Genomic DNA, 13,442 nt, shown 5'->3' on the forward strand with positions numbered 1-13,442 from the left:
CAGCTAACTGCTGGAAATGTGCCCCTACCTCCAAATGAGGGGAAAGGGTAGTGGGGAGGAGGATTAAAACTACTAAAGCCAAAGCAGATTACCAAATCTAGAGTCAAAATGGGCCACTTTTGCCTTTGGAAGACCAGACACAAATAACTACAGAAAAATTACCAAGAGTTTATATTTATATCGTTTCAAAAATAACTTCCCCTATGAAGCAGATTATGCAGAATGAAAACAAAAGCCATGCATCACTTAAGAATAATTCTGATGGGGCACCTGGGTGGCTCAGTCGGTTAAGTGTCTGACTTCGGCTCAGGTCATGATCTCACAGTTTGTGAGTTCGAGCCCTGCGTCGGGCTCTGTGCTGACAGCTCAGAGCCTGGAGCCTGCTTCAGATTCCATGTCTCCCTCTCTCTCTGCCCTCCCCCGCTTGTGCTCTGTCTCTCTCTCTCAAAAATAAACATTAAAAAAAAAAAGAATAATTCTGACATCCAATTTTTCCATTTATTTCACATAGCAAGATCTAATCTATTCCATGCTTTTGCCAATAAACTGAGTAAGCAAATCCAATGGTAGTGAGATCTTCAAAAGAAAACAATCAGGTCATAAATATAAACACCACACAACTATTATTTCAAAAGAGCAAGTATATGCAATACAAGACTCATATATATACGTGGGTACATATACGAATATTTATAATTTATATTTATAAATAAATAAAATAAGTAAGAAGTTTAAGAACCTCCCATTGTCAAAGACTTTACTCAGAGAACAGGTTTAATATCTGCATTGTATAATTCTCTTCCTAGTTTTCTGTGGTTACATAATAAAGGAAAGCAGTAAAGCACAAAGGGGTGGGGGTGGGGAACACCACACTTGTATTTACTGGTATGCTGGGAATCTCTTCATTCTCCAAAAATCAGTGTGACTATTTATGAAAAAATGGAAAGAAAAACTATAAAATGGGCACATACTTATATTCTGCCTAAGGGGCTAGATACCAAATATTACAGAAAATAGGCACCTGCAAACTCCAACAGCTGTTCTAATTGTTTAACAAAAAACAAGAGTTGGAATTTTTTAAAAAATAGTGGACCCAAATCTAAAAACTGACCCACATTTCCCCAAAATATCTATTAGTTGTTCAAAGAAGAAAAACCCACAAAAGCCTAAAAAATGTTTTTAAATGAGGCTCTAAAAAGACTACAAACAAACAAAACACTTAAAATAACTGAATGTAACTGATGTAGTAAAGCTCTCAAGTTAAACTCTCGTGTCATGAATGTTGACGTCTGGCAACTACTGCACACCCATAAGGTAAAACTTGAGTCCTTAGTCGGTGCAGAGCAATTTCTCCAATGTTAACACATCTCACAATTAACATTCAAAATAACTTTAAAATTTTTTAATATTTATTTATTATTTTTGAGAGAGACAGAGCACAAGTTGGAGGGGGAAGAGAGAGAGGGAGGCACAGAGTCTGAAGCAGGCTCCAGGCTCTGAGCTGTCAGCACAGAGCCCAACACGGGGCTCAAACCCTCAAACCATGAGATCATGACCTGAGCAGAAGTCAGAGGCTCAACCAACTGAGCCACCCAGGCTCCCCTAACATTCAAAATAATTTAAGTGGAAGCTAGAGTTAATCTCAAATAAATCAAAGGACGTTTAACAGTGTGGCATTAAAATTAAAAGATTATCAATCAATAACCTAAGTACTGGACCCAAGAACTCTAAGAATGATTGACAGATTGATTGATGGATGTTTATTTATTTTTGAGAGAGAAACAGACAGACTGTGAGGGGGGTAGGGGCAGAGAGTAGGAAACACAGAATCCAAAGCAGGCTCCAGGCTCTGAGCTGTTAGCACAGAGCCTGACACAGGGCTCAAACCCATGAACTGTGAGATCATGACCTGAGCCAGTCAGACACTTAACCGACTGAGCCACCCAGCCACGCCAGCAACTAACTCTAAGTTTTAAATAGAAGTTCTTTTTTTAAAAAATATTACATTAAAGCATTTCTCTAACATGTTATCTATCAATTTTTCCAAAACATTCTAGAGCAAAAACTGTTTCCTTGAAATTTCAGTATGATCTTCAAAAACTTTGACCAAAACATTACCATCCCAATATTGTGCAACAAATGTTCAAAACAAAGGAATGAACAATAATCTATTATTATCCAATAAGTGTAGTATCTTACAAGCAGTTAAATTAAACCTGTAGGAATATGACAGTTAATCACCAGCCTGCTCTTTCTGATGATGAGATAGTACAAGAACAGTCTATAAAATGAAGAGTCTTCAGGGTAGGTCAAGGATAAACAGGCAAACAGATGTTTACAAAGCTGTCTTAAACCTAACTAGAAAAAATATCAGGACTGAATGTCTACTCAAGATGGAAAACGGCCCACTGATAGAACTATTCAATCCTAAAGCACAGTACAAAGTCTTCACATAAAAACCAGTTGGTTATATCTTTTCAAAGATACAAGCTAGTTCATATTGTAAAAATAAACTTTGAATTCCCACCTTGTATTTATTAATCATGAAGCATTTAGCTAACACAAACACTAAGACAACTATAAACTTCAATGTCTAAGTTTAATTTCAACAATAGTTTTCAAAATCTGAAATGGCCTAAGTTCATCTGCATTTTATACATCTGTAAATAACACACATACATACTTTTCAATATTTAAGAGAGGGAAATCTGTTTTAATCTTTGTAGTCTAAAAACTATAATTAACCTTTATAAGAAATACAACTGGAAAATCTTAGACCATAACTAAGTGGAATCTACAAAGTACACTGGCCTAAAAGCAAAAATTCAAAAAACCTCTGAGCTACCAGAAGCAAAAGCAAAATTTCATATCTTAAGAATTCCCTATCTCCCCTACCCCATATGAAAACCACCTCCAAGAAGAATCTCCTCTACCAGAAACAAAATTTAAAAATGAGAAGGGACTTGGAGCACCTGGGTGGCTCAGGTGGTTAACCGCCGACTTCAGCTCAGGTCATGCTCTTGCAGTTCATGAGTTCGAGCCCCATGTCAGGCTCTGCACTGACAGCTCAGAGCCTGGAGCCTGCTGTGGATTCTGTCTCCCTCTCTCTCCGCTCCTTCCCCACTTGTGCTCTCTCTCTCTGTGTCTCTTAAAAATAAATAAACATTAAAAAAAAATTAAAAATGAGGACAACTTCAAGAGCAGAAGCACATTTATTTTTTCTTAATGTTTTATTTTTATTTTTGAGACAGCACAAGCAGAGGAGGGGCAAAGAAAGAGAGACCAGGATTTGAAGTGGGCTCTAAGCTGACAGCAGTGAGCCAATGAGCCCAATGTGGGGCTCAAATTCACGAACACAATGTGAGATCATGATCTGAGCTGAAGTCAGATGCTCACCCAGCCACCTAGGTGCCGGAAGAACAGAAGCGCATTTTAAAAATAACCAAAGGCTAACTGCATTTTATCCATTGCTATGTTGAGAAGGCTGATTTATTATATCTGAACTAAAGTAATATGAATTTCAGACAACAAAAAAAAAATTAGAGCTGAACTGTAATGAAGTTAAGACATTCAAAAACAGCAGTTTCTTCCAACCACATTACCAATCTTGTTCCAACTTGTCTGCACTTTAATCAATAAACAGGGAGAGGAAAGGCTAATCAAATACAGAATTTTAAAATAAATTATTTTCAAAATGTGGAATTTAAAACATATTTCTGCCAAAAATCTTCAAAGGAATTATTTCCAGTATGTTTCCAAACACGTTAAATCCTTTAAATTATTAAGCACTAAGTTACTGGATGACAAAATAAAGACCCTGCTTTTTAAAAGGCAAGCTGAAAGTATGGTTTGAATGGTATGTGAATCTAAGCTTTGGGCTATCTCTAATACCCCCAAGCATCTTAAGCAACTCTCTTAATCTTTGTCTCAGTTTCACAATCCATAAAACAGGAAAAACTACAAGGATGGGCAGTTAATTAAATTAGTCAGGATTAAACGCTAGCAATCTTCTTTGAAGTTACTTTATGTTGTTCTCCATTCTCCTCCTACTCAGTAAAACTAATAGATGAGAAAACATCTGGAATTACTATAGATACTAACATCTGCAGACTCACAGCAGCTAAAAGATGATCTCTACATACAAGTTTCTAAATTAAAAAGCATTCAAACCCCAAAAGATTCCAAGATACAACTGCAATGAACAAGTTTTAGGTAAATTTTCTTTCAATCTAAAAGACACCTACTCTTACCTACATTCTCAATTTAGACTTACTATGAATCACAGAGCATCTTGAGAGGTCTTGGCACAAAATAATTCTAGGTAAGACGAACAAGCTGTTAGTAATATCAATGCTATTCTCACCATTCTAAACTGTCAATCAAGGTAAGCTTCATCACAAATATACCATCCAAAAAGTACTAGCCCCTGCTGACAATCTAAGTACTTCCTTCTAAGCCATCTGTCCAGGAAAGCTCTATTAAAACACCCAGAATGCAATTGCTCTCATGTCTAAAGGAGCTATGAATAAACATGAAACACTAAAATATATTAAACCATATATATTTTCCACTTCAAGCACTGATAAACTACCTACCCAACTCTATTCCAATGCCTAGGCTGAACACCAAACCCATAAGGAGGGAGGTGGGAAACTGCAGTTAATCGAAGGATAATATTTTTTTTTTAAAGGAGAAAAATAGGGGTGCCTGGGTGGCTCAGTCGGTTAAGCATCAGACTTCAGCTCAGGTCATAATCTCGTCATTTGTGGGGTCAAGCCACCATGTGGGGTTCTGTGCTGAGAACTTGGGAGCCTGGAGCCTGCTTCAGATTATGGATCTGTCTCTCTCTCTCTCTCTCTCTCTCTCTCTCTCTCTGCCCCTCCCCTGCTCACGCTCTGTCCCTGTCTCTCAAAAATATTAAAAAAAAAAAAAAAAGAAGAAGAAAAAATACATAAAATAGCTCAAGAAAGAGAGAAAAACTCTAAAAGAAAGAAAAAAAACAAAGTTGGGGGAAATGTACATGTAAATTACTCCCTGATAGAAGAGAGACTCAATTAAATTTTTAAAACAGGAATTTAAATTACTCACTGAGCTCAAACTAAACTACTTACTCTCCTGCTTACTGAGCTACAAATACTACAAACGTAAGTATTTCTAAATCTAGTTTCAACAATCCAAAAATGAATCTATTAAATTCCAGTAAAGAAGGAAATTGCATATATTAAAATGATTTAAAAAGTAGGATGTTATAAAGGCCTAAGGCTAATGCTGTAAAAGCAAATAATGATGAGAAGGAATTATTTTGAGAATAAATGAATAACGGGAAACCGAAACAAAGAGTTCACATTCTCCTCTTAACCCTATCCTTTCTTCTGCTTTGGACATGAAGGATATTCTTTGTATACTACTAAGAATACTATTTAGAAAATAACTTCTGATCAATGTGTCAAAACTTCACAACAGCAAAACGTTAGGCTCAATGCCCAGACTACAGCCTCTCCAAGCAAATACACAAAGCACACTCTGGATTCTAGGTATTTCACATCTACTACCAATTATTTAGAGACTTTGCTAAGGCTGGTTTAAGGTTCTGGGGGTGAGGGGCAATCCTGCTAGAAAAACTCGAAAGACAATTACATTTGACTTAAGCTTACAAATATTACCAACAAAGTTTAAGTTCTTCAGAGAAGTATATAAAATTCAAATGTTAGCCTCTAGAATTAATGCGAAAAGCATCACCTGTCCACTCACTGATTTTGAACTGCCCCAACCACACTGACACTAAAATGTCCACCTGCCCATCTATAAACACAGAATGCCAAAAGAATACAAATTCATTGTGGCAACAACATTGCAGAAGGCCATTTGCTCATAATCCAGACAAAGTATACCTTACAAACTAAAATATTGGGAGTGAGGTCTGGTGAAAGGATTCTGGGGAGAAGTTCACTCTGCATTTATTTTCAACATAAAGTTTAAGGCCATTCCAGCCATGATCTTAAGTTGAAGAAATTCCTTCATTCATTAAGCAAATATTTACTGAGTGTCTTATATACATGCTAAGCACCTAATAAGTACTTCAAACAGTGTTACCAAAAGCAGACAATACATTCGACTCAAGGATGACCAAATGACTGATCCTATCTAGAAAATTTAGTCTACTGGGCATCCAAGAGTCTTCTTTAGATGAAGGTTGTAAGAGAAATATGACACAAGATAACCCATCACCAGATCAAGGTAATTTCTCACATTTATCACAAGCTTTACTAAAAATCACATATTACCACTGTCAAGGACTCAATAATTAGTGCCTATTCTTATTAAACGGATCTTCAAAACGGGTGGGGGTATCTCTAATGTCCACCCCCAATTGAAGAACACTCACTTCATTTACACTTAGTTTTCTTGGGTAGAATAATGTGAGGGCAACTGTGTACTGGAAACTTAAAGAGGTATTCTCAGCTCTTTGAAGAATTAATCAGGGAAAATTCTCATGACTATGCTATTAAAATTTCTCCAATTTACCTGGCTATTTTATTTAATCCAAACGCCTTAGGTCCAAATGCTTATTCTTTGGCTTTAGTTATTAAAACAGTTGTGTTTAGGGCACCTTTTTTTAAACAATTTGTGTTTTCTCTCCTGTATTTTACCACTTGTTCAGTCATTTTACCCACAAAAGTAAGAAATGCCCAAGCCTCCAGCTTCTGAAAATAACATCTGGTATGTGCACGTAACAAAGATCTTGAGAGAATGTCCTAGTTTTTATTTAAAACTTTTTCACTTAAAATGAAATGCCCTTAGCAAAGATTAGACATAAATCAGCCTTTACCTTATTAGGAAATTGCTATTTTCAACATTTACCTTAAACCACAACATGGATTTATCTTCTAACCTGTTAGCTTCCTGTCTCTCACCAACTAGATTAGACTGTAACTTTCTTGAGAGGACAGGACAACTGGACCCCAACAGAACTGGATCCGTTCCCAGCAAATATATTTGAAAAACCCTGTAAGTCTCCACAAAGACATAAATGTGGCTAGCCTTAAGGATTTATCTAATATTTTAAAGCTTTTTATTAGAGCAATTGTCCTTCACGGTTAGTATAGTTATATTACTAGTGCATTCTCAAAGTGTGGTCCTGGACCCCTGAGAGTTTCCAAAACCCTGTCAGGGGTATAGTGAAGTCAAACCATTTTCATAAATAATAATAAGATGTTACTTTTATTGTTTACCCTCATTCTCTCACAAGCATACAGTGGAGTTTTCCAGAGGCTACATGATGTGTGGTATCTCAAGAGACTGAATGCAGAAGCAGATACGAAAATGCAGCTGTCTCCTATTAAGCTAGACAATAATAAGAGCTGCAGAACTGTAAAATAATGCCACTCTCCTTATTAAATCTTTGTTTTGAAAAGTACAGTTATTTTATGTAAACTATTGTTTCTATTAACAGGTAATGGGTTTATTACTGTTATTTGTAAATGACTTACTAAAATATATTTAAATTTTGTTTTAATATCTAGTACAGCAAATATCAGTAGATACAAGCCATACAAAAGCTGAGGTTTCAGTAGTTTTTAAGTATATAGGGGTCCCAAGAAGAAAAAGTTTGAGAACCACTGTAGTATACAATTATATAACCTAACATACAGTGCCTTATTCCATAAATAAGAAGCTCAAGTTAATGCTGAAATATAATTACTTCTTACACACCCTAATCTTGTTGAGTAAGATATCTCCTTGCAAAGCGTAATTCAGCATAAAGCCAGTCTGTCCTAGGCCCTATTTAAGGGGCTTTAGATATTTAAGTATGCAGACTCCTATTTATAAAGATGTTCTGGCTGTAATACCACCTACTACTTGCCTAGTGTACAGGAGTTTCCCAACACTTTCACGAAAAATTATCTTGTTCATCCTAGCAGCAACCTGTGAAGTAGATGTGAAGTATTACCCCCCCCTTTTTTTTTACAGATGAAATAATCAAAGTGATGCTCAAAAGAAAAAGAACTACTTGTCCAAGGATGTACTGCTAGCTAACAGAGCCTAGGACGTTGGCCTTTTGCAATTTGCTTGGCTGCCTTAAGGCTGTTTCACTGTGGTGTAATTGCAAGCTCCCAAAGAAAACAAGGCGAGGGCATTACTTTTATTGTCCCAGTGCCAAAACAGGGATTTTTTTTTCCCTCCTTAATAAGAATGTAATCGGACTCAATACTCAGTCACAGCATTATTCAACACACTGGCTACCCTTTTGGTCCCCTACCAAAAAAAAGAAAGAAAGAAAATAAATTCCAGAGTTAGAGAATAAATACCAGAATACATAACACTCCAAGATGATGAATTAGTTAACGACTCACAGATTTACTAATCATTTAATCACTGAAACAGGCAGGCAAGAACAAGATCAAGCTCAATACAGTAACAGAAGATTATATCAACAAATGGATGACAAGAGGTTAAAACGGGAGGCCCATACAAAACGGGTTCAATTCACAAAACATGAACAGAAGGAAAGAAAACATAAAGTTGTGAATCTAGCTTTATTGATTCTAGAAATCCAAGCACGTGACTAGAACCACCCTTGTGAAGCAATGTCAGAGACAAATTTTGTTTCAAGATGCAAAGACCGCCATCCTCCTCCTGGGAAAGAAATCACCCCACATTTAAGGCTACACATAATACTTTGTTCTTGTTATCAGCACAAGTCTGTTAGTTATGCTCCATTTTAACTTCAGTTCCTCAAGAGATACTCATTTTTCTGCACTTATTTCCACAGTCAAGTGGACTCCCTGACTGACAAAGGCCAAGACTGACTCACAACAGGCTATCTGCCACTTGCATAAGCTCTTTCCCCTTTATAATTTTTTTAATGTTTATTTATTTTGAGATATAGAGAGCACGCCCACAAGCACAGGGGAGGGTGGGGGCAGGGATGGGTGACTGGAGCAGAGAGAGTGAGAGTGAGAGACAGTGAGAGTGAGAGAGTGAGAGAGAGTGAGAATCCCAAGCAGGCTTCGTGCTGTCAGCACAGAGGCCAACACAGGGCTTGATCCCATGAACCGTTCATGACCTGAGCTGGAACCAAGAGTCAGACACTTCAACAACTGAGCCACCCAGGCGTCCCTCTTTTTTAGATGCATATGCTCAGCGAGGCCATCTTTAAATTCGATGTGATTTTACCTAGAAAAAACCAGAAGTGTGCTGTCCACTTTGTACCCCTGAAGTTTACTACAGATGAGCAAGAGCCCCATTCCTCAAGTGATAAGCTTTTCCTAGTGTTTACTTTGGTCCTTTGTTTTTCAAATCTCTGGGGCGGGTGGGGGGGGGATTAAAAGTTAGGTTATAGCACCACAGCTATAGCTACAATTATAGCTAATGCACCCCCAACCAATTTGTAAAACGATTTGCTACACCGTATTTATTTTTCCATACTCAACATTCACTGTGGAAGAGAAATTTGTAGGTGAAAGCTAATTTGTACAAGTTTCTGCACCTTCATAAAAAAACTGCAATACTGCACTGTAAAACCAATTTAACCAGTTAATCTTTAAAGGCATCATGCAGAAAAAGATCATCTGACTTTACAAAGGCACGAAAAAGCATCAAACCTCTGAAAGCTCCAAGAAACCGCAGTTTTTTCTAGTCCTTACCCTAGAGTACCTTTTTCTTTGTGGCGTTGCCTATGTTTTTCTCCAAGGACATAATCACCATTTAAGAAGTAACCTGTCAAAAGTGTTAAAGCGTTCTCTCAACTACCTTCCCAGCTCCAAACCACAATGATAAATGTCACACATCCAAACTGTACCATTTTCATTTTCCTATATTTCTTCAAGTGAACTTAAGGGTTTTGAAATGCACAATTCAAATTTTACACTACACCTCAAGCTACCATTGATCATCTCAAAGCTAATAAACAAAGACTCTAGCGGCGGCACCAGGGCCCTACCAGGAAGTAATCAAAGCAGTGTGGCTGGTGCGATCCTAAGTCGCTAGAGCAGACAATAAGAGGGCACTGGGGCTTCCAAAGAGCCCAACAGAAGGAGTTAAGATGCTTAAGTAACGCAAAAGCAGTACATAAACCTAATAACGGTCCTACAGCACATGAATTCGGGAATCCTAACGCAATTTCAGACAACCCAAAAGATATGAAAGGCAACTCGAGCCGCCCTTCCAAACCAGCTGCTGGCTCAGCCTCCGGAGCTTTTTAGCCCGCAGCCTGTCTTCAAACTTCACCCTTCACGTTTGATGAAAGACTCCAACCTCCGCCGCCCGAGTTCCGAGCGCCTCTCGGGGCTGAGGGCTCCCACCTGGCGTGGATCGAGTTGCCCGAGCCTGCCGGGAAGCGAAAGGAAGCCGGGCGGAGGAAGCGGCGAAGGGCCCCTGCGCGCCCCGCAGCCCAAACAAAGCTGCGCCCGGTGAGCGGCGCTTTTCTCGTGCGGTTGAGGAGGGACGCAACCCGGGCCCCACCACACGTGCGGCCGCCGCGTGGGGGCCGGACACCCGCCCCCACAGCCCCGGACCCGGCGACACGGGTGAGTACAGCCCCCCGGCAGGGCGGGGCGGGGGGCGAGCCGCGCGGGCCCGGGCCCCCGCCCGCCGCTGCCCCCACGCGCTCGTGGCCCCCGCGGGCTCCCGCCCCTCTCGGGCCTCTCCTCAGCGGGCCGGGCCGTCGGGCCGCGGGAAACAAAGGAGCCGCCGCCGCTCCACCCGCGGCGCCCGCCCGAGCCCGCCTCACCGAGTACCCCTCCCCAGCCGCCGGGCCCGGCTCGCCCTCACCCCACCCTGGGTCCGCGCGCCGGCCGCCCGCGGCCCCTCGACGGCAGGCCGGGCGAGACCGGGGCCTCGGGTGCGCGGCAGGGCCGCCCCGGGGCCGCACTCACCGCTGCAACACCAAGACGACGGGGAGCCGTTGGGGAACTTGGCTGAGTCCGGAGTGATGCAGACGCTTGAGCTGAGGTGTGGACACTCCATTGCCACGAGGAGGGCGGCGAGGAAGACTAAGGCTCGGAGACTGGGAGACGGGGCGGGGGGCGGCGCGGCTGCGAAGGCTCCGTCTGGGGTCGCTCCTCGCCGGGCGCTCGGCCGACGGCGGCTGCGTCCCGAGCCCTTGCGTCAAAGAAAGCAAAGGCTTCCGGGCGCCGGGTTTTCCCACCCGCCGTCTCCAGAAGCCCCGCTCCCAAGAACGTGGAATTCCGCGATCCGGGTTCTACCGCCACCCATAGGCTCAGGGCTTCCGTCTTCCCAGGCCGGCCCCGCCCCGCCCCTAGTCAGGCCCCGCCCCCAGACCCGGCCCCGCCCCCGTCCTCTCGCTCCGGGTGGGGTTCCAAAGCGCGCGGGCGGGTGGCGCTGAGAATCCCGCTGCGTTCGCGAGTGACTTCCCAACTTTGCAGCGCGGAGCGGCTGTGGCTTCCCCCTCTTACCGGTAAGGGTGGGGCGCCAAGCCCCCACACGCCGGGCAGGTCCGCTGCGTTTACCGCGGAGGAGCGAGTGCTCACAGAGAAGACTGATCCGGCGTGTTGTGTGGTGGTCTGACTACTCTGTGGTAGAACATCTGGCCACTCAGAAAAGTGTGAAGAAAATAAAAACCACCTGGGCAGACGGGGACTGGAGCTCCCATTTTACACACGAAGACACAAGCGCAGAGAGGTTTAGGTACTGGCTCCCGGTGGCCCAGCGGGCTGCATACATCCCAGAACAGTCCCGATTTAGTGTTATGCTCCCTGCGACAGGTTCGATATTGACCTGGTTCTAGGTTCTGAACACGTGGCCTTTAGCCAGTCACCTGGGTGCTGTATGGCTGGGACCGCGGGGGCGCCCACGAACCTGGCTTCAGATCTTGTCACTGTGACTCACCATCTGCTTTGCCTGGCACACGTGGTTGGACTTTCATCCCTAACCCCCCAGTGTGGGTTTAAGCGAGATGTAACCTGGGTTTGCTGCGTGCGAGGTCTCAATTACTATGTGATAAAAAGGGAAGGGATCTAACATTTGTTAGATCCTACTACTTTTTTCGTTAGACACCTACTAGCCAGGCACTTGACACACAATATCTCATTTAAACCTCGTACCGCTCTGCTAGCTGCCGTTACCCTACCCTTTTTGGCCTGGGGGAATTGGTTAATCCAAGCGAGGACTGGATCCCTGGCTCTCAGACCGCTCTGTAGAAAAAGGGGCCAGGGCAATCCTCAACCGGCCGCTTGGGCAGTCATTACATCCGAGCTAGCCTGCGATCTCTCTGGGGAATGGCCTTGAGGACGTCCGGGGCTATTACAAATATTGCCTCAAAGTTGGAGCTTCTTGTAAAACCCGGCGAAGGACCTGCAGGGCCAGGAGGCGAGCGGGGGCGGGGTGGGGGTGGGGGCTGATGTGGCAATCCTGCGGGCAGGGCGAAAGGGGGAAGGAAGGTCAGGAAATGATTAACCGGGCAGGGCCGGGTAGTGGTTAGAGCTGGGCAACTCCCCGCAGCAGCGCAGTCCTGAAGCAGCCCAGGACGCCCTCCCGGTCACTTGTCACGCCTTCCCATTCCTACCCCTCCTACGCCCCGCTCCCTCCCCCGGCCCCCTCCCCCCGCCCCCCACACCCTCCACCAGGACTCGGTTTCTTCCTCTCATTCTTCTGCCTCATGATGTTTAGTCAGTCACCTGGGGCATCTCTGCCGACCCTTTTCTCCCAGCAATACTTTGGAATTAAAGCTCTTCTGTTGCTTTCCAAGTTTTATTTGCTTGCTTTTAGAGCATGCCCCGGTCTGGGGATTTTATGGCAGTGAGGAGTGTGGAAAGTGTAGCTGCTCAAATACTAGCTCTGTTGCCTACTTGATGGCCAACTTTAGCAAGCAAATGTCTCTCTAGTCCTCCCAACCCTTTTTTTCCTAATCTGTAAAAGTGGAAAAATAATACTTATCTCACAAGGAAGATGGAAGACTTCATAAGAATTGCCACTACTGAGTAGATAGCCCATAATTTATAGCTTTTTTTTTTAATAGCCTGTGAGGACATAATTCCCCAGGAAGGGGGTGTTTAAACAATAAATCGGACCTTTGCTCAATCTGACCTTCCAGTCCTCTCCAGTCCTTCTTCCAATGCCTGGCTAGAGCAACCTCTGTTTCTCTCTAAACAACTACCCCCCCCCCCCCATTTAGTATCCATACCCTCTCATTTAGCCATGGAGCAGGCGCTGACCCATGTCCTCTTCATTTCAGTATGTACTGCTTTTTTCACCCTCCAAGAGACTCAGTTTCCTCATCCTCTAGACCTCAGCTTAAACATTACTTCCTCAGAAAGGCCTTTCCTGACCCCTCTCCACCCCTAGGTTATTTCCAGGTGATGCCTATGTGATGCCCTTGTCTGGCCCCATACTCTGCCTATTGGGAACACTCTTCATGCGTGTAATTATCTATTTAATGTCTGTCTCCCCCTTGGAGGTCCATAAGAGTAGCAGGCAAGTCT

The 13,442-nt window shown here is 42.9% G+C and overlaps 1 protein-coding gene across 2 annotated transcripts in view; it reads right to left on the reverse strand.

The window, feature by feature from the left end:
• USP3 (ubiquitin specific peptidase 3) overlaps window positions 1-11,191 on the reverse strand; it is a 106,824-nt gene extending 95,633 nt beyond the window's left edge. The window contains exon 1 of one of the 2 annotated variants that reach the window (XM_043555224.1): window positions 10,878-11,191. In XM_043555224.1, the coding sequence (XP_043411159.1) occupies window positions 10,878-10,968 (91 nt within the window). In that variant the 5' untranslated portion in view covers window positions 10,969-11,191. The remainder of the gene's footprint in view (window positions 1-10,877) is intronic. The other variant, XM_043555222.1, reaches the window with a different exon arrangement.
• Window positions 11,192-13,442: the final 2,251 nt, after the last annotated feature.

The sequence above is a fragment of the Prionailurus bengalensis genome, chromosome B3 (assembly GCF_016509475.1).
Source record: "Prionailurus bengalensis isolate Pbe53 chromosome B3, Fcat_Pben_1.1_paternal_pri, whole genome shotgun sequence".
NCBI classification, from domain to species: Eukaryota; Metazoa; Chordata; class Mammalia; order Carnivora; family Felidae; genus Prionailurus; species Prionailurus bengalensis.